Consider the following 21537-nt stretch of genomic DNA (forward strand, 5'->3'; position numbering starts at 1 on the left):
TCTTCCTTTGCCTGTAGTGACCTGAACTATACGTCCTCTCTGGCTTTGAGCTGCTCCTGTTTGTTTCCTCTTTGTGAGACCCAGTGTGGTGTAGTGGTTAAGAGCAGTGGTTTGGAGCAGTGGACTCTGATCTGAGAACCGGGTTTGATTCCCCACTCCTCCACATGAGCGGCGGAGGCTAATCTGGTGAACTGGGATTTTCCCCACTCCTACACATGAAGCCAACTGGGTGACCTTTGGGCAAGTTACAGTTCTATTAAGAGCTCTCTCAGCCCCACCTATCTCACAGGGTGTCTGTTGTGGGGAGGGGAAGGGAAGGTGATTGTAAGCCAGTTTAAGTCTCCCTTAAGAGGAAGAGAAAGTTGGCATATAAAAACCAACTCTTCTTCTTCTTCCTCCCCAGAAAAGGGGTAGGTGTGCGCCCACTCTCATCTTTCTCAGCCACTTCAGAACCACAAGTTGGTGGAAAGGAATGGCTCTTCCCCTTCCTCTCATGAAGTGGAGGAGTCACTGCATGTGTGTTCTTACTGTGGGGCTAACATAATGCTGGTAGTTGTGCCTCACGCACGTCGTGTTCGTTGCGCAACGTGCGCCTCTTTGAAAACTCTACTCTTCCATGACTGTTGCTCACCACTGTGCGTTGCACCAAGAAAAGAAAATTAGTCAAAGCGGCTTTTTCCCCATTATCGCTTGCTTTTTCTTTGTCTTTGCAAGAGTGAAAGCTCAGCAAGGTTATCCAAGCAACATTTAACAAAGGGAGCACGACATCGATCCAGAACTGGCAGTGAAGGTAACCAAAGAGTTTTTTCCCCTGTTTGTTATTCCCTGAGGATTTATAAGGGTAAATTTGTTTAAGTGGCTTAAAGTAGTACGAAGGACTCATCTGACTTGTAAATTCTTTCACGTCAGGGCGAAAGGAGTCTAGTAAAAGTGTATCTAGTGGTGCATTTGACAGAACGTCTAGCATATTAAGAGAGGCAGTTGAGACAGTGATTGGAGTACAAGAGCCAGGTAAGAAACAGCGAGGCACTCTTCCTGGGTCTTTCAGTGCTAAATGGGCATCCCTATTTATAATCAGCAATATAACTGCCATTTAAAAAAAAAATATCCAGCCTTTCTGATTTTACTTTAACGTAGCTTACAGGACGTGTTGAAAGAACCAATAGAACAATGTTTTTTTGATGGGGAATAAACAATACTTTCCCTCTGCTTTATTGCTGTTTTAGTTTTACATTTATGCACCTTTCCATATCAGATTAATCAAAAGATCCTTTCCTTATCTGAGAATCAGATAGACTGCAATGCAATCCTAAATAGAGTTACACCCTTCTAAGCCCACTGAAGTTAGTCCTTTGGAGTGCATTGTTGGTATCGTCTAGTGACTGAGCTGCTAATCGAAAGTGCCAAGCTTCGGTCTCATCGGGATTATGAACTCTCTCGGACAAGTTACCCCCCTCTTAGCCTTGTGCCCCCATCTGTGTTGAGAAGAATACCACGCTTTTCAGGGTAGTCATAGAGCCCTCTAGAAAACGTTACGTGATCTTTACTGGCACAGGATTCATCAGCCTTGTCGGGGCCAAATCATCAGGATCGGTTTGCCCGCTTATACTTATTGTTTGACAACCCTTCGCCTTTCTAGAGCCTTCTGTTTAGACTGAATGCTAACCCCTCTATGGTTATGCAAGGCAGAATTTTGAATATACCAGAAAGGACCTGTCCTTGCCCTTCTGGCTCTATTGATTCACTAGCTCATGCCCTTTTGGAATGCCGCTTTTATGAGGAACTTAGATCACGTTATATCTTTCCCCTTTTAATATATAAATCTAACGCCTCTGTTTCCGATATAATGCCTTTTTATTAAGTGACAGGGATCCCAAGGCTACATTGTCAGTGGCAAGATTTATTTCAGTCCTTATATTCCTCAAACATTAGATATAAAATTATGCTGCTCAAGATCAATGGATCAAGGAGCTTCTAAGGGATAAAAGGAAAGAAAATCATCAGGATTCCCAACATGCAAGGGTTCTTCCCTCCTGTCTGTTGTTGGAGAACCATGATATCCATGGCTCCTGGTGGGAAGTTTCTAGCTCCAATCCTGAATTTGTGCTCCCATCTCTGATAATGGGGGGGGGGGGAGTTTAAAGAGAACATGTAGGAGTTTAAGCAAAGACTCATCCTTCCAAGTCAATGGGCTTAGAAGGGTGTAACTATTTAGAGTAGCACTGTAAGCCAGGTATTTTCATTGTGCTTCTTGAATTCCCTGAATCTTTGAGATGTGTGTTTGAGAATGTCTCGTCTTCAGAGGTGCAACATGTAATCTGTCTTAAACAGTGAATTCTTAGGGACAATGTTCTGTTGTAGATACCTTTTTATTCTTACGTGAACCTCCCTCTGAATCAGACCACTAGTCTTTTGATGACAATATTGTCTACTCTGACTCTCAGCCTTTCACATGGCTTCATATCTGATTCTTTTAACCAGAGATGATGGGGGTTGAGTTTGGGACCTCATGCATGAAAAGCAGATGCTGTACTGCAGAGTCACGGCCCCGCCCTTAAGAACAGTCTTCCATTCACTTCTGCTGGCCCTTTTAAAAATGTCTGGCTTCCCCTTCCTGTTTCTGCTTCCCGGCTACCACACTGAGGCAAAAGACCTAGCCTGCTACTGCTACTAGTGGCTTCCTACTGTATGAGTTCTTTAAATTTGGAATAGCAGAAGCCAGTAGCATTGCAGCTTAATTTGTGGATGAAAAATTGGCAGCTGATTTGCCTGGGAAAGCAGACCAAAAATTTTAGAAATGTGAAAAAGGCACTTTCTTTGGTCGTTTTCGTTCGTGTTTTGTTTGCCCTTTTTATTAACCTTTTTTCTTTGCAGTTGACAATTCTCAGTTCAGAAGTGTACGGTTTTTCCTTAAATTCCCCCCTCCCCCATTCTAATGCCTTCCTGGGAGTAACCCTGTGTGTGCCCTCCCTGATGTTGCATGCAATGTGGTTGACTCCTTGCATTTTCCTACTCTCCTCTCCACTGCACTTACCTAGTGGGAAACCCCCCACCCCCAATAAAAAATGTGTTTCTACCCTTTAGCAGTCCTGTGACACTATCAGTAACAAGTAAGGGTATTCCTGCCCCTGCCTAACATACAAACACTGGGATAGCTAATTCATTTATAAATTTCTCCTAGATCTGAAGAGTAATCAACATGTCTTTATGTTTGCAGGTGAATCAGCCAGCGATGCAGGTAAAATTAATACTGCATTTTAACATGAACCAGCATGTCTTTGCAGTTATGTGGAACTTGGAGACAGGGTTGTTTTGCATTCAGCTTGGTAGTTCATTGTGAATCTAATTTCTCTTAAAGTTAAAATTTGATAAAGGCCGTAAGAGTGGTAAAAGGGAGAGGATTCACAGATCGCCCTTGGTTTTGTACTGAATTCAAATAAATACAGTTTTTAGAGTATTATGGGGGGGATCATTGGGGATGGGAGAGGAGGGTGATCTCTTTCAGTAGGATTTGAAGAGAAGTGCTAAATGAAGCTTTCGGAACAGCGTGTAACAGAATCGTTTCATTTAATAGAAGGAGACGCTGTGAATGCCGCTGCCCCTGAGAAAATGGTGATGGCTGAGAATGGTGAATTTACTAATGAGCCTCCTCCTCAAGTCAATCTAAGGTCTGTTTGTGTATCCTCCATTACTTCTGTCTTTTAAATGCATATTAACTAAAGGGAGAGACACGAAGATGGCGTCTTGAGCAGATATCTGGGCATGCTGCTCTGGCCCTACTGTTTATTTTGCAGTTTTAAGATAAATATTTCTTCTGAGCACTGAGTATTGATAAGGCACAGCTGGTGTGTATTTTAAATTCAAAGATGCAAGGGGGAACTGCAGGCTTCCAAGTCTTTTTGTTTGTTTTTTGATACTGTTGTGTCTTTGATGCTGTTATGACAAAACCCCTGCGGTGTTTTAATTGTCAGTTTAATAGGTTGCAGAGTAACTGTCAGTTCCTGAACTGATATGCGGCCATGGGCTCTGATGCAAAGGTCATTTTTTGATACTGTTGTGCCTTTGATACTGTTATGACAAAACCCCTGCAGTTCTCAGTTGCTTCAAACTCAGTCACAAGTAGAATGCCTTCTTGTAAGCAATCTAAGATACGTGTCTAAGATGATAACCATTTTCAAGTACTTGAAGGGCTGTCATATAGAGGAGGGTGCCAAGTGGTTTCCTGTTGCTCCAGAAGGTCGGACCAGAACCAGCGGGTTGAAATTAAATCAAAAGAGTTTCCATTAGTTAGAGCGGTTCCTCAGTAGAACAGGCTTCCTCAGGAGGTGGTAAGCGCTCCTTCCCTGGAGGATTTGAAGCAGAGGCTAGATGGCCATCTGTCAGCAATGCTGATTCTATGACCTTAGGCAGATCATGAGAGGGAGGGCATCTTGGCCATCTTCTGGGCATGGAGTAGGGGTCACTGGGGTGTGTGTGCGGGGAGGTAGTTTGGAATTTCCTGCATTGTGCAGGGGGTTGGACTAGATGACCCTGGTGATCCCTTCCAACTCTATGATTCTACGATTCTTCCATTTTAACTTCTTTCTTCGCTCCTTGTTCACATTGTGCTCCCTTGCAGGAATCTGGAAGCCCTAAAGTCAGGTCAGAAGTAGCACGTGCTCTCCAACAAACCTTTCTTCCCCCACACCATGCTCCCCCTTGTCTGGGTGGAGGGCTTCCCCATGCCCCCCTTGCTTCAGATGGGAGATCCCACTCACTTACTTCGCTGATTCTTGGGGCCTTGACACTAGTCTGTCAGGCCGCTGCCTTCTGCTCAGCCTGAGGCCCTGAAGGCCAGCTTAGCCACCACAGACACAAACTTTAATATGGGAAAGGGAAGGTCAGAGGGTAGAAAGAAAATGTTTCCTTTCGGGCCAGCGGCACTACAGGCTGGCTCGGCACTGCACCTATACAGCAGGGCTATTCTCTCCCCATCCTTCCTCCATCAGAGAAATTAATTCCTCCAGTTTAATCCCTGCCTAGGACCAACCCTTAAAGAGGGCTGGGTACAGAAGTTGAGGGGAGACAAACTGCAAATTCTAGTTTTATTTTGTGTGATTGTTGTGCTTCATTCTGGTTCTGGTGGAGCCAATGATTGTAATGTGTAGAAGAGTAGAAAAGTAGATTTTTACGGAGTCCCACCTTAAGGAGTCTCAAATCGGCTTTCAATCACATTCACTTCCTCTCCCCACAACAGGCACCTTGTGAGGTAGGTGGGGCTGAAAGAGTTCGGAGAGAACTGTGACCGGCTCAAGGTCACCCGTAGGCTTCATGTGGAGGAGTGGGGAATCGAACTTGGTTCACCAGATGAGAGCCCACTGCTCTTGACCACTACTTATGCTGTCTCTCAGGTGTTGTTGGACAGAACCTTCTTTTAAACCAATATCCTGGTTTTGGTATACGCGGGTCTGTTACAATGCATGTTCAACAGAGACATTCAGGCCTGATTTTAGTTCAGGGAAAATAAAAATAAAGGGTTGATCTGATCTTGGGCTTGAGCTGCTTTTTGTTAGTAACTGAAACCATTTTTGCCTGCCTTTAGAAGATTGCCACGACCCAGCAGCGCCAGGCCCGCCCCGCCCCGGATCAAACGTCAAGAAAGCGCAGAGGTATTACTGCCAGAGAGGTATGGACAGAATGAGAAATATTCCTCATACTGGTAAAATTTAATCTCTGCTTTTGCAAACCTAGCCCAGTTCACATTGTTCCAAAAGTTAATAATTTAGTCAAAGGGCTGTTCTCAAAATCGTCTTCTGCTCTGTGTGATATTTGCAAATGTTTGCAAGTCACAGATTAAAATCTGCGCTTTATGTAAATTCTGTTTACTTGGTAATAGAGTGAGAATTGCATCGTAACAAAGGTTAACTGGATTATCATAGTTCTCATAAGTAATTGAGGTGATGCAAAATGTGACAAGATTAAATCCGGGAATTCTACTGCAGACTTCCAAGAGAAGCTGCAAAAATCCTGTATCCATGAGAGTACTACAAAGGGATTGATCTTTCTTCATAAGGATAGAGGGCGGGACTTCTCATGACGTGGCTAATGTGAAAACAGAGCTCTCTCAGTTTTCTAAGAATGGAGGCCAGGGGTTGTCAGACTCACATAGGTGTTGGAGATGTAAGCTGCCCAGAGCCATTTTAACACATAGGTTGATGGGTATGTCTGATTGGCATGCCGTTTTTGGTTAGAGATTATTAGACGCAATTTTTGCATTAGGATGTTCACTGGTGCAAAGGATTTCACCATAAGAGATTAAGCTGCCACTCTTAATAGTCAATGGCGGTTTTTACTTAAGTACTGGAAGTTTAGGTTTTTTGTGACTGATCTTTTTCTATTTCTGTGAGCTCTGAAAGTTTTCCTGTGCCGCCTCTGTACAAAGCGGGGTGCCCCCAGCCTGCTAAAGTTTCAGAACAGTTGTTCGGCATTTTGGAAGCTGTTTTGTGCAATCCCTAGTTCCACATCTGAAGCCATGCTCTTCTTTCCTGAGCTTGTTAGAAACTGCTTACCTTCCCAAATAGTAGAGTTTTAGCTGTTTCGTTATTACATGCCTGCTTTCATGTTTTCAGGGTTATTGGAAGGTTTATTGTGGGGCTGCTCTTAGGGTTTCTAAATTTTTAATCTGTTGTTTTAATTGCTGTTTTTCCTTTCGTTACTTTTTAATGTTTTTGTATGACTTATTGTAATGTAATGGGGTTGAGATCACTGTATTATTGTTTATTACATAGTTTACTACCTCATTTATATAGAGAGGCAAATATTTTAAATGGTTTCAAAGCAAACAACAGAAGCCTGTGATACCCTTTACTGTTAGTTTTATTGCAAAAGACCCCAAAAGCTCTCAGCAACTGACAGAGTTGACTGCCTCTCTTGGTGTATCCCCCAAAGGACATTAAGATCGTCCGATGAGAATTTACTGGTGCTCCCTGGCCCTAAGAGAGTGCGGCTGTCCTCAACAAGAGCCAGGGCTTTTCGGCCCTGGCTCTGGCCTGGTGGAATGCTCTGCCTGGTAACATCAGGGCCCTGCGGGACATGAAAGTGTTCCGCAGGGCCTGCAAGACAGAGCTCTTCCACCAGGCCTACAACTGAGGACATCAGCCTATACCATCTTTACTGGCCTCCCCACCTTCCCTCCTTGAATGGGAATAATGCAGACTGAAGGTTTGCCACCTGTATGATACCTACAGTTTATTTAGGATTTAGTGCGCCATTATGTTGGGGTTTTAGAGTTTTGTTTGGTTGTGTTAATTATTATATATTGAACGTTTGTGTTTTTAAACGATGTTACCCGCCCTGAGCCGGCTTGCTGGGGAGGGTGGGCTATAAGGATGGATGGATAGATCGATAGATAGATGAGAAAGGTGCCTGCATGACGGAAGGAAAGTTTGGCTGCATGAAGCACGAGCAAGACAAAGAATCTGAAAAAAAAATGTTTCCTGTGGCTTCAGTTGTGGGATGGGGATTTGGAAGAGTCAGTTTGATCCCTATTTTTTGATCAGCAACAGCACTCTGCTTCTGCCTTGGATGATGGTCAGTCTTAACATTCTGTCCGAATCATATGTCTGTCTTGGCTTTTCCCCCAGGAACGGTAGTGCCAGAATAGTCTCCAATGTCATTATAGATAAAAAGGAGGAAGAGGAGGAGGAAGATGACCAGTTTGTGGTGGAAGCATCGTCAGAGGTGCCTGAACTGACAGAAATGGCAACGGTTAGTTGTGGAACATCATTGTTTAAATAAGAACTGCAAGTATCCATGGGTGGCATCCATTGTTTTGCTTCCTCTTCTTCTGAAGAGGGTGCCAGTACATTTCTTTTTACTTCATTAGGTAATCTGGTCTAATTTCAGGAAAACTTATGCAACAGAGATCGCTTTGATTTGAAATTTAAAAAAAAAACAGTTGTAATATACAGCAGTCCTCCATATGTGAGCTGGTAATCAGGTTGTTAGTCACTCCGTTATAGAGCAGAGATAGAGCTCATTGCTGACTCCGGTTTATTATTAAGAATTTTCTGCCTTAGAAACATGCAACCTGTTTAATCATAGTAAATTAAAGCTTCTTTATATCTTCTTTGCTGATTCACAGGAGGCAATGGTAGAGTTGGAAGGGGATGAGAAACATGGTAAGTGAGTTGTTTGGATAGGATTTTTGAGGGGTTTTTCCCCTGACATTTGTCAGTAGATGAAACTAATTCCAGAGGGAAATATATATGACAATCTCATTATTTTTTTCTCATTATTTTTTTCTTCCTCCTTCTCCTGCTCAATGCATCTCAACCTGGTCACTGATCACATTCGATCACATATTCCTTCATCTGCCTCTTTCACATAATTCTGTTGTGTGTCGATCCTGCTTTTTTTGTTCTCCTTTTCCTGCTTGTACCCTGAGCAAACTTTTAACAAGTGCACATTTCTTTATTCTCCTGCTTGCTTGCTGTTCTTGCCCTTAATGAATGTTGGCACACTCTCTGTAGGTAAAATAATGGGAAGGACTCTGTTTACGACTCTGTTGGATAGGGTACCCAGAAGGTGGCCTTGTCTAAAATCTCTCTCTCTCTTTAGAGTGATGATTATTTGGGGAGCATGTTTAAAATGAGGAAAGTGCACATAAATAATTCTGACTGAAACACTGTTTTTCTATACTACTACTTGTATTTATTAAAAAGAAAATGTTTACAAAGTATTAAGCTTTTGATACCTTACCGATCCAGGTAAAATTTATCTAGTTTTGGATGATAGATGCTGGAGATGTTCTCTGCTCAGAGGGACAAAGGGCATCTTCAAGATGGGTGTTTCTTTTTCCTCTTAGCTCGGGAGGCAGGAATTAATATTTAAATTTTTCCTGGCTTCTGAGGGTAAACGCCCCCTATAGCCAGTTCTATTTCCTGCCTTGATCGGGAGAGCAGCCTTTCGCAGCTCTCAGCTACTAGGAACAGAAAATCTCGAGCCTTACTTCTAATCTTATCTACCTTATACCTAATTTTTTATTCTTACTATTACTATTCTTATCTGCTACTATTATTCTCCTATCCGTTTGGGAGATAATTTAATTAAAAGGGACAAGGGAGATAATTTAATTTAAAAAGGGATCCCTTCCCGCCAAAACAAAATGGCGGATCGTCAGGACGACAATTACATTGCCTCAGCCGATTTGGATCCTAGCCTGCTAATGGCTATGCCTTATCCATCCGAGGCCATCCAACCCTCCACAAGTCAGCAAATTGACTTGAGGGTTAAAACTAAAAGAAAAACGGTGCAGAAAGCGCAAAAGGGCCGTCTCGGCTGGCAACAAGCGCGCAAAACGCCTCATCGAAGCAGCCCGCTCTGTAGCCACGCCGCAACGAAGCAGAGGAAAGTCCGTGGCGGCAGGCGGCTCGAAGAGTTCAGTGGAGTCTGCCGCTTCCTCTTCAAAGTTCCTGCGGGTGCAAAGCCCGGAGTACGGCAACTCGCCTTTGTCTAGGGGCACTCCGGCATCAGGCGCGAAGCTCGCGCCGGCACCAGACACCCACTCCCTGCAGCTATTCAGGGAACAGGCCCAGGAGGCTGGCGGCTCGCCTTTGCCTTGTGCCATTTCGTCCCTAGGCAGCTCGCCTCTGACTCAAGGACGACAAGCGGCAGCGGAGACTGCGTCTACGGGTACGATCTCCTTTCCCCCACTGCAGGACGGAGGTCTAGCCTTCCTAAAAGCAGAGCTCTCTTCCCTTATTAGGGACGCCTTCACTGAAGGTTTGAGAGCAGCTCAGCCCACTCCTGTACCGAATTACCCAGTCCAGGGAGTTCAAAACCAAGTCCATTCCAGCTTGGGACCCCATCCAAACCAACCTGTTACAGGCACTATTACTGGGACCTCATATAGGAAGGGCAAATGGCCCACTAAAGTGGCCCTTAAAGACAGCTCTGTGCAGCAAACCATGCAGGGGGAAGAAGGGGATGATTCTGTGTACTCAGGAGACGATAACAATGAAAGGGAAGAAGGAGAATTCAGTTCCGATGGGGAAGATATTATTGAACAGCCTAAACAATCCAGAGTGTTTAGCGCAGAGGAATTTCCTCTATTATTATCAAAAACACTGGCTGCCCTTGACGTTTCAGATGACTCTGAATCTCTAAACCCTCAGAGTAAAAAGGGAACAAAAGAGTTTTTTCACATGCATGACACCCAGACAGAGTGGTGCCAGTACCAGACTACTTTTTGTCCCTCATGAAGTCAGAGTGGGAAAAACCCATGGCTTCAAAACAGTGGCCTCTAAGGTCTAAAAAGTTCTACAACTTAGACCAAAGCACCTCAGACATACTCAAGGTTCCCCCGGTGGAAACACCAGTCACTGCACTCCACACATCAGAGCTAGTTACCGAGGGAGATCAGACCTTGATCAGGGATCCTGCTGACAGAAAGGCAGAGCTAGCTTGCAAAAAATCCCACGAGGCTTCAGCACTGGTGACATCAGCACTAGTGTCTAGAGCAGCAATAATTTGGGCCAGAAAATTAACACAGCTCATTCCACGAGGAAAAACAGGCCTGCAAAGGTGTGTCTAGACTCTTAAGAGCAGTATCCTTCCTGGCTGACTCAACATTAGACACAATGACATACGCAGCCAGGGCCATGGCAACCACAGCAGCAGCAAGGAGAGCCCTTTGGCTCCGCCCATGGCAAGTGACCCACCGATCAAAATTGGTTCTAATGGGTTTTCCCTATCAAGGGAAAAGACTGTTTGGGGATAAATTAGACCCCATATTAGTGGAAACTAAAGACAAGAAGAAAGCATTACCTAAGAGCCTTCAGAAGGAATACAAAAGTCAGAACTTTACTCCATTTCGATCATACCATACGTTACAAAGGTTTAGACCAGACCAACGTAGAAGCCAATGGAACCAGAACCGTAACTCCTTTCGGAGAGGAGGAACGTTCAGTAGAGGTTCAAAGTTTACCACATTCCAGGGTGACAAAGGGAATAAACCTGGTCGCCAAACAAAACAGTGACGCCACAATTCAGTCTGTGGGAGGAAGGCTCAATCTTTTTCAACCACAATGGTCAACCTCCCAACCGGACCAGTGGGTACTGAACAGGGCCTGCAGAGCTTCAGGTAACAAGTCCGAGGGAAAGACATACTGATCAGGAGAGACAATGTGGCCGCAAAGGCACATTTAAACAAGCAGGGGGGATCCAGATCATCAACACTTCACAAGGAAGCACTACCGATACTGCAGTGGGCAGAGTCCAATCTAGCATCACTCTCTGCGGAACGCATACAGGGAGTCACCAATGTACAGGCAGATTGGCTCAGCAGGGAGACGATCAGCGAAGCGGAATGGTCTCTCCACACAGTTATTTTCCATTGCATCACACAGAAATTCGGAACGCTACAAATTGAACCTTTACTCGTCATCTGATGCCGCTTTCGGCAGATGAGTATTGAAGAGCATATTACAGGACGTCTAACCCTCCCAGGGCGGGGACTGCTCTTGTATGTCCCATCTTGAAGATGCCCTTTGTACTCTGAGCCGAGAAAGAGCCTTGGCTACTTACCATGAAGGCTTCTTCTGCTCAGAGGGACGAAGGGCATCTTGCCCTCCCAGACGTCCATCAATAGTTGCGTTCTAATTTATAGATTTTTAAAGTTCAAGGTTGTCTATTTGAAATTCAGAGTTCATGAAAATACTGTTTACAGTATAATAACGAATAACATGTTTCTTAGCTTTTTCTACTAATCTTCTAAGGCTTGGAAAGTTTTATAACTGGCTATAGGTGGCGTTTACCCTCAGAAGCCAGGAAAAATTTAAATATTAATTCCTGCCTCCTGAGCTAAGAGGAAAAGGAAACACCCATCTTGAAGATGCCCTTCATCCCTCTGAGCAGAAGAAGCCTTCACGGTAAGTAGCCAAGACTCTCTCTTTTTAGAGAAAAATTACGTTGCTGTTGAACTGATGGTAGGTTCAAATATATGTCATAGCCAATTGAATGTTATAACATGATCCATTGCCTGGAGATGGGAGAAAGCAGCAGTGCCCGTTAATCTGGAATTTATTGGCAGCTGCTTAAATATTGGCAGCAAAATATAGGCATTGTCCAGAAATTGCCTCTGTTATCATTTGGCCTTGTTAAAACATAGAACATCACAGAAACTACCAAATTACAGACTTGGTTGATAAGCATGAAAATATAATAAAAGGTCTATAATAAAATAAATGCTGGGGCCATTTTAATGCCCTCCCATCTGATCTTCTTGAAGGCAGATACGCCCGTATCCCTTATGAATTTCGCCTCTGTCCTTGTCAATCTGGAATGGTGGAAACAGTAGAACATGTTCTTTTATACTGTTCATTCTATGAAGATATTCGCAATATCCTTATCAGTCCAATTTTGGCTAGCTTCCCAGACAGAGCTAGAGATAGTTATACTACTCTTTTACTAGATGATCGTGTGAATGACATTACCTACCAGGTTGCGAGATTTTGTGCCAGGGCATGTACAATAAGGCAGAAGAAGATGTCATAATGTTCCACGTGATAAATAGACTATTTTGTTAAGAGCCGTTATAATTAAATTCTTCTTTTAGCTGATCAAATTTTAGACATTATTTTAACTATTTATGATTTTTTTATGTAAGCTGGTCTTTGACCGTAATAAATAAAATGAATGAATGAATAAATGCTGCTACAGTCTCTCTGACTGTGGATGCACGAGTTAGCCAAATTGTCCTTTCTGCCTCCCTTTATTATTCTTTAGCAACCAAAACAATATCATAAAGACTTTAGAAAGAGTCAATTCTGTGGCCTTCAGAAAGGGTATTTTGCTACAATTTGGTGTTCAGAGGGAAACTGTTTGTTTTACAAATGAGAATTATTTCAATATGTTAGCTTAAGAACTTTTAATCTCTCCCCCACCCCAGTAAACTAAATTTTGATCTCTGACAGGTGGGCTTGTCAAAAAAATATTGGAAACAAAGAAAGATTATGAACTGTCACAGGCTCCAAAATCTGCTGAGAAGGTAATGCACTAATTCGGAGTGTTGTACTTGGGAGTGTTTTCTGTGCAGGGCTATTTTCCCGTTGTTGCATAATTATGTATCCTGCAAAGTAAAACTAAACATGTTGACAGTTTTGCCAATGTTTTTAGTACCGGTTATCAAAGTGTCTGCCATGAGGTGCCTTTGTAAATACCCACTGAAATCTGCCTCCTGCCCTGCCTTCATCACATCTTTTAGCCCACAATCTCTTGCCTTATAACCAACAAAGGTCCTTATTGTTTTATGTATTAAATGTATAAAATATTTTTAATTGCTGCACTCCCCGAGCTCTTTCTGGAGCCACTAGCGGTTAGACTTAGCTTAGGGAAACTTGAGCTCACGTCTCTTCCCCTGCCATGAGGCTCTCTAGGTGACCTTTTGTGGAGGGGGAATGATTGGCCCAACTTACCTAAGAAAGTTGTTAGGGGATAAGAAGGGACACTGTGCTGTTGGACGGGTGAGATAAATACCATAATAAATCAATTCCAAAGTCTTTGTTTACTAACCTCTGTGAAGGACAGCGTTTTGAGCAAGGCCCTGCTTGGAGAGCAAAGACACCGGAATGGTGTAGTGCTGGCCTGGAACTGGAGACACTAGAGTTCAAACTTCCCCCTCAGCCATGAAGATGACTAGCTGACCCATGGCCAGTCATTCTCTTTCAACCTTATCTATCTAGTGGTAAAATAAAGGAGGAGGGAACTGTGTATCATCATTGCAGCTTCTGTGCAGTCCCACATGGGAACTGTGCACGGGCAGGCCCGCTGCAGAAAATTCTAGAGCTTCTTCAGTTGTGTGGTGCTCCCTATTCCTCCAAAGGACTTTTCCTGCCTTGCAGAGGGGAGCACTTCCTTCCTTTCTCTCTCTGCTACTCCAGAGAAAAGACATGTTTTCTCCTAGCTCTTCCCTGCCTTTTTCATCTTCCTTCTGCTTTTGAAAAGATGCGGTGGCTCAGGAAGGCCTGTTTGACAGGTGGACCTACTTCAGTGGGACGGTGCTGCAATCTGAAGACTCCTCCCTGCGCCTTCTCTGGTAGGCGAGGAGTACAAAGTCTCCTGCTGCCCAGTTTGCAGGCAGTTTACACCCAAGTACTCCGGGCAGCATTTTAGGAGAAACAGCTCCCTGGGGAGCCTCTTCATCTCCTCCCAGCACCGTTTGGTTCTGAGGCTCTCCTTGAAAGAAACAACCATCTTTGCTGGCAATGACGACTTCTCAGGCACCAGGGGGTGCCTCATAGTTTATTCTGCTTCGATGTTTAGACTATATATCTTAGGGACTTTCTATTTCAGTCACACACTCTCCTCACTTCTCTCATCAGCATCTTCGATGCTGAAAGCTAGGAGCCACACGCCGCTCTGCGTGCAGGCCTTCCACACCCACACAATGGGGTGGAAAGCAGATACCTTTTTATACTTAGAAACCTAGAAAGTTAGATTAGATTAGTGGACTTGTCTTGTCTTTTTCTATCAGAAGTGTTTTAGTTTGATTAATAAATGAGTTTTAGTTTGATTAGCAGAAAAGCCTGATGAGTTTTCTTTTGTTCCTGTGAGCTCACACACGTGGGATTCTGCTGTTGCTGTAAGCTCAAGGCTGCTTACAAAGTAAAACAGAGTGAGTGTGGTGCAGTGGTAAGTGTCACGCTTGAGTCTCCTCTCTGCTGTGGAAGCTTACTGAGTGACCTTGGGCCAGTCACACACTTTCAAACTATCCTACCTCCCATGGTTGTTGTAAGTATAAAATAGGGAAGAGAAGAAGAGTTGGTTTTTTATACCCTGATTTTCTCTACCTTTAAGGAGTCTCAAACTGGCTTACAATTACAATCTCTTCCCCTCCCCACAACAGACACCTTGTGAGGTACCGTAGGTGGCGCTGAGAGAGTTCATAGAGAACTGTGACAGGCCCAAGGTCACCCAGCAGGCTTCATGTGTAGGAGTGGGGAAACAACCCGGTTCACCAGATCAGTCAATTGCTCGTGTGGAGGAGTGGGGAGTCAAACCCGGTTCTCCAGATTAGAGTCCAAACCGCTCTTAACCGCTACACCACGCTAGCTCTCATCAATGCAGGGATGGAGGAGACAACAGCAAAGGCAGGATGAAGCAAGGAAGTGGAGGAAGGAGGCATGGAAAAGAAGTAGGGCAATAGAATTTCCCCACATCTGCGAGTTCTTCATAGGCCTTCCGCCTGTCATATTTCTCTGCTTCTCCCTTATGTTTTCTGTCACACCACATCACTACTTGCCAAAAACATTTGTGAACTACTAATCTGGTAATTGAACCTAATGGGAATCAAACATGGAAGGCAAGCAAGCTTATTCAAAACAATTTTAAATTTCAAGGATTCAGCAAATATATTTCGAATACTGAGATTGAGAGGATTTTCCTCAGAATTGAGTTCTTTCTAGATAATTTATGAGCACTGCAGGTGTTTTCCAATGAAAGCATTATGGTAGGATAAGCAATCACTACTAAACTTCTTTTTCTTTGTACAGATCTTTCTTTAGAAATTTGGCATTTGGTTCCATTCCTACTGGTATTTGTTGAACGCATCTATTTTTATTGTATTATTTTGTTTCCAAAATATTCCTCATGTTTAGTTCGCTCCTTAACGATGCATACCTTTTCCTTTTTAAAACAATTAAGGAGAAGCCACTTTTGTATGAATCAGCGAGGCGGAAAGAGAAGGATCTAGTATCAAAAGAAGTAGAGAAATTTCGTGGATCCATTCAGGCACTTTGTCGGAGCGCTCTACCTCTTGGAAAACTCATGGATTATATTCAGGAAGATATGGATGCCATTAAGAATGAGTGCCAGATGTGGAAGAGTGAAAACAAGCAGCTTGCAGAAGCCCTGCAGAAAGAACAAAGGTGAGTATATTGAGAAATGCCATGTAAAGCATTGGTTATTCCAAAGTAATCTACAGTCTTACAAGTCAAGTTTGAATTAACAAGGGTTTTAAAAAATCTGAGTCTGTGGAAAGACAGTGGGAAAACAGGGGAAGTATCTCGTGTAGTGGTTAATAGCAGCAAACTCTAATCTGGAGAACCGGGTTCAATTCCCCACTCCTCCACATGAAGCCTGTTGGGTGACCTTGGGCCAGTCACAGTTTTCTCAGAACTCTCTCCACCCACACGGAGGCAGGCAATGGCAAACCACCTCTGAACATCTCATGCCTTGAAAACCCTGCGGGGTTACCATAAGTCAGCTATGACTTGACAGCACTTCCCACCACCACACCTTCCAAAAACAGAGACCCCTCCTTACACCCTTGTAGAAAAATGTGGGGGGAGGCAGGCACTTGAATAACCCTTCATACTGAAGCAGTATGAGGGAAGCATTTATTTATTTATTTATTTATTTATTTCACTTTTACCCTGCCCTCTCCAGCCCAAAGGCCAGGCTCAGGGCGGCTCACAACTACAGATCAATAAGATCAATACAAACCCTTAAAATATAATTTAAATACATTTAAAATAGCCCAAATCATTCAGTAAATTGGGAGTAATAATCTCCTTGATGGCGCTCAAATCACATAATAGTTGTTTGCAGCCCGATAGATGGAACTGATCTCCTCCGTAAGTGGGGGGAAGGGCTCAACCACGGGATGGGGGAAAAGGACTATATAACATATATATAACTGTATAACATATGCACCTGCAAGCTGCCAAGTAAGTCCATAGTAGGCAAGGTAGGCTCACACATGTCACTGTCTCCAGGGACTTGCCATACTATTCAGCAGCAAGTAAGCAAGTAAACATTTGCTTCACTCCAGGCTAGTGGAAACCTCCCAAGCTTCTGGCTCAAGACATCAGGAAGTTGGACAGATTTGCCCTCAAAGCAGCACAGTATTAGGCGGGGTCAAAAGTAGGTATTTATAATTTAAAATATTTATATTAGATAATCTCTGCAAAAAAAAACCCCACCAAAACCTCTTGAAGTTGGCTTGCAACAATACCATTAAAATACACATCATAAAAATATATAGATAGATAATATTCTGCATTAAGTTAAGACAAATCAAATAACAGCAAATACTAATACAGTTTCACATCATTAAAACAGAGCAGGGGATACCTAAAATAATCATGTTGGCTCTTCCTCTTTTCCTGCGGCTTTCAACTTTTCCTAGCATCATTGCCTTTCCCAGGGAGTCCTGTCTTCTCATAATGAGACCAAAGTACGATCGCCTTAGTTTAGTCATTTTAGCTTCTAGGGGTAGTTCAGGCTTGATTTGATCTAGAACCCACTGATTTGTCTTTTTAGTGGTCCACAGTATCCGTAAAACTCTCCTCCAACACCACACTTCAAAGGAGTCTGCTTTCTTTCTGCCAGCCCAAAATTACTAAAACAAATCCCTGGAATATACCAGCCCCCCCCCCCCATTTTGTGAAAATGAAAAGCATTTAAACAAAACAAAAATGTAATTTTTGAAGTGTAAACTCCTAATTCAAAATATGCCCTTAATTCAAAATAAGCTTTTGTGGGAACTCTTTTTCTCTCCAAACTTCCTGCCATAGACAGAACTTCAGGATAATTATTTGAGTACGTGGAACATCTTGGAGCATCTCTCTTTGTCTCTTCTTCAAATATGAGCCACAGTAGTTCTACGAAGAGTAATCTGCTGCTTCTGTCCCTTTTCAGCATCACAGACAGTGCTGTGGAACCACTAAAAGTAAAACTTGCAGAGCTGGACCAGTTGATCAGAGATGAGCAAGATAAGATTTGTGCTAAAAGGGCGACTGTTTTGAAGAACGATGAAAAAATCCGGAAGATGATTCTTAACATCAATTCAAGAAAGTGAACGTTATTAGAATAAAGAGCTGGAACTCTTCCTCCCCCCCCCCCACACAGAATATTAAGCGGGAAAGAAACAAAATTGGTTTGTATGCAAATAAAATCATTGCATACAATGTCCTATACAATTTCAGATTCATATATTTATGTTGGTGGTACTATGTAGATGAAATTGGCCATTCATTCAGTTTAAGTGGAAAACATCCATTTTAGCCTTAGTGTGGTAGCTTTTTCTCATATCTGCAGAGGTCAGTTTTCCTGGATACCTGCTGATCAAGCTTGCACCTTTTATTTCTGGTGGACTCGAGACATTTTAAGCACGTAGAAACTATTTTGCTACTTTATTTATTTGACTTTGGAAAGGTTGCAGTCGAAGTGGCCTGGAACACTTCCTTGTGCTGGCAAATCCATTGAGCAAACTTGTACAGAAATCCTTGCCAATCAAGTAACAAAATTAATCTATCTTAATGCTGCTTCCTGCATTCACCGATAACCATCGTAGATTTCAGTACAAGCCATGTCAAATGCAATCCAAACTTCACCACAGAAGAGGATAAAAAAAAAATCTTTTATCAACATACGAGTTCTGTGTGCATTGCCTTCATTTACTTGGAAAGAACTAGTTTAAGCATCGTTTCCCCACTTAAATTTAGTCATGTATGTTTTTACATTAAATTGTTATGAGATCATTAGTAAACAGCTTGCTGGCAGGTGGGGATGTTTGTCAGTCTTTCCCACATACGTCCTTCAACCCACTTCTGAAGAGTCTGTGTTATACTTACTAGTATAGTATAGTCTGCAATGTGAGACAGAGTACACCGAGTATAATTTGGAAGTATGTTAATACTTCTAAAGTTATACTATTATCATTGCAATCCTAAGGAGAGTTACTCCGAACTTTTTTTCCATGGATAAGATTTCAGAGACATCACTGTCTTTCTACTTGCAAATCTACCATCTCTCTTTTCCAAAGACACTTTCCTGATGATTTACTAGATGGTATGCAAGAGGAACGTAAACTGATATCTCTACATGTTGGGCAGCTGTTGGAGGGTGGGGGAATCTGGGGAGGGGGAAATGTGTTGCAATATTGCAGGTAGCAACATAAACATATTTGCTTAGAATTTACTGTGAAGGAAAGAAGATTGCCTAGGGATAGCTGCCTGAGCCATTTGTTTAGCGGGACATACAGTTTGCTTCGATGTGTGCTGACCAGTGGAGTCTTGGTTCTTGCCTTTGACCAATAGGGTCCCACTGGCTCTGAAGATGCCACCTTAAACTCCTGCCCCAAGAAGCACTTAGAAATTTGTCCTTGCCTTGTGGCAAAGCTCTGATCAGCCCCTTTTGACTAAAGTAGCAATTTGCAGTTCTAGAAAAGAGTATGAGAAGGTAATTTGGGGGAACTACGATGAGGCATCAGCATAGACGTTAGCTGTACTGGTGTTGTAGGCTCTCTTCAAAATGCTTGGTACATAACCGTGGCCACTGTGCTTGGACAATCATACATTTGCTACTTAATTCAGTATCTGAAATATCTTGTCGTACTTCTGAATGGATCTGTATATGTGGTGAGGACTGGTTGTGTTAGAAGAAAGAAACATACTTCTTGAGTAAAAAAATGTACATCATAAAAATGTAATTTGTACTATATGTTCTTTTTATATAAAATAATAAATGAGCTATTTTTTCTAAAAATTAGCAGTGTTTGGATTGTACAGTTGTTGTGGAAGGTCATTAAAATGAGAAACTGAATTAGTTTTGTGAACTCAACATCAGTTCATTCTTGCACACAGCCGTAGTAACTGGTGGCTGCTCAGGGCAGAAGGTGAAATGTGAGAATAAAGCCTAGCACAGGACCAGTGAGATGGTCTTTTTAAGATGAAGGTCTAGGAATACTGTTGAGGACCTAGGTTGACAGCAAGAGCAGCGGTGAGTTGCTGGGATGAAGCAAACCCTGGAGAAGTGGGCAAAAGTTTGAAGTTGACAATAAAAAGGGAACAATAATAATGGAAATATTCTTTGGAACATACAAGGTGCCATCATATCAGACTGTCATCTACTTGGATTGGCAGCAGCTCTCCAGGGTTCTAGGTTGGGTCTGCAGGGGTTGAATTCAGGGCGGGATTGACTTCTGCAGTTGTTTTTAAAGGGGGATCCAAATGACTGAGTAGTCCAGGTCCAGAGATCTGCTGGAGATGGGTCACAAAGTAAAAACAAGAAACAGAAACTAAACAAGCCATGAAACAAACCAAGTGCCTTCAGGTGAATAAACTCAACAGTATCCATGGCATAGAAGCAGATCATAAAACCACTGAAATAATGGAACATTTTAATTAAAAGCCAGTATGTTAGTCTCTTGCCATGAAAACCCCAAAAAGGGGTCGCCATAAGTCGGCTGCAACTTGACGGCACTTTACACACACATAAAGACAATATCCACCCCCCCGGCACCTAAAATACAGTATAGTAGGCGCCAGGCCAGCCTTGAGGGGGAGGGCATTCCAAAGGTGAGGTGCCATCACTGAAAATGCCCTGTCTGGTCATCTCCACTGGCTTGGGCTGGACAGCAGGAGAGGAGGCAGTCTTTTCCAATTATTTCTAGAAATATCATTTGGGTTTTGGAAATTAAAGCACTTTCCAAAACAGGTAAAGCAGCCCTGTCCCAAGACACTTACATTGCATGGACTTTAAAGGGTGCAGCGGGAACCCAAAGCGTCTTACATCATTCTCCTCTCCTCTGTTTTACCCTCACAACAGCCTTGCATGGTAGGTCAGGCTGAGGACGTGTCACCGGCCCAAGCTCGGCCAGCAAGCTTCCCTTCAGCCCAAAAGGGCCAGCGGCTTTAGCCTTTCCTCCTAGGGAAATTGTTAGCCGCCGCAGGGGGCCCTTGAGAGGGTAGAAAGGCAGGATATCAAATAAAGTAAATGAAAATTAATAGGGAAAGTGCTCCCGGCCCTTAACGATTTCGCTGTGCTGGCAAAGCAGACCTGGACAAACCACCTTAACAAGGAGTAGAAAAGAGCAGGAGTCCAGTAGCACCTTAGAGACTAACAAAATTTCTGGCAGGCCTTAACTTTGGGTGGATTATGCCCAGTTTTAATATCTAAACAACTTGCATTTATTATTTCAAAACAGCATGTCTATTTGCACTGCATTTAAAATTATTCACATTTTTATCACAGCAGAAAAGAGCAAGAGCCCAGTAGCACCTTAGAGATTAACAAAATTCCTGGCAGGCCTTAACTTTGGGTGGATTATGCCCAGTTTTAATATCTAAACAGCTTGCATTTATTATTTCAAAACAGCATGTCTATTTGCACTACATTTAAAATCATTCACATTTTTATCACAGCAGAAAAGAGCAGGAGCCCAGTAGCACCTTAGAGACTAACAAAGCTCCTGGCATGGTACGAGCTGAAGAAGGGAGCTGTGGCTCCCGAAAGCTCACACCCTGCCAGAAACGGTGTTAGTCTTTAAGGCGCTCCCGGACCCTTGCTCTTTTCTACCGCCAGTGACCGACCAGCACGGCTGCCCATCGTGATCCACCTTAACAAGGAAGCAGGAAGCGCCCCGCCCCCAGCTGCATTCCCACCAATCAGAGGGGCAGAACGGCCCGGCTGTCTCTGCCGCTCCAGACGCAAGGGGAGGGGATTCCCCGGGTCAGGGGTGTCCTTGCGCCAGGGGGGTTGCTTGGGCTGCCGGGC

General features: G+C 43.3%; 1 protein-coding gene across 1 annotated transcript in view; it reads left to right on the forward strand.

The window, feature by feature from the left end:
• TRAF3IP1 (TRAF3 interacting protein 1) overlaps positions 1-17865 on the forward strand; it is a 29473-nt gene extending 11608 nt beyond the window's left edge. The window contains exons 7-16 of the mRNA XM_056856533.1: positions 715-790; positions 910-1011; positions 3218-3238; positions 3575-3668; positions 5582-5665; positions 7623-7746; positions 8123-8159; positions 12954-13027; positions 15682-15905; positions 17680-17865. Of these exons, the coding sequence (XP_056712511.1) occupies positions 715-790; positions 910-1011; positions 3218-3238; positions 3575-3668; positions 5582-5665; positions 7623-7746; positions 8123-8159; positions 12954-13027; positions 15682-15905; positions 17680-17839 (996 nt within the window). The 3' untranslated portion in view covers positions 17840-17865. The remainder of the gene's footprint in view (positions 1-714; positions 791-909; positions 1012-3217; positions 3239-3574; positions 3669-5581; positions 5666-7622; positions 7747-8122; positions 8160-12953; positions 13028-15681; positions 15906-17679) is intronic.
• Positions 17866-21537: the final 3672 nt, after the last annotated feature.

This window comes from Euleptes europaea, chromosome 10 (genome assembly GCF_029931775.1).
Source record: "Euleptes europaea isolate rEulEur1 chromosome 10, rEulEur1.hap1, whole genome shotgun sequence".
Classification (NCBI taxonomy): Eukaryota; Metazoa; Chordata; class Lepidosauria; order Squamata; family Sphaerodactylidae; genus Euleptes; species Euleptes europaea.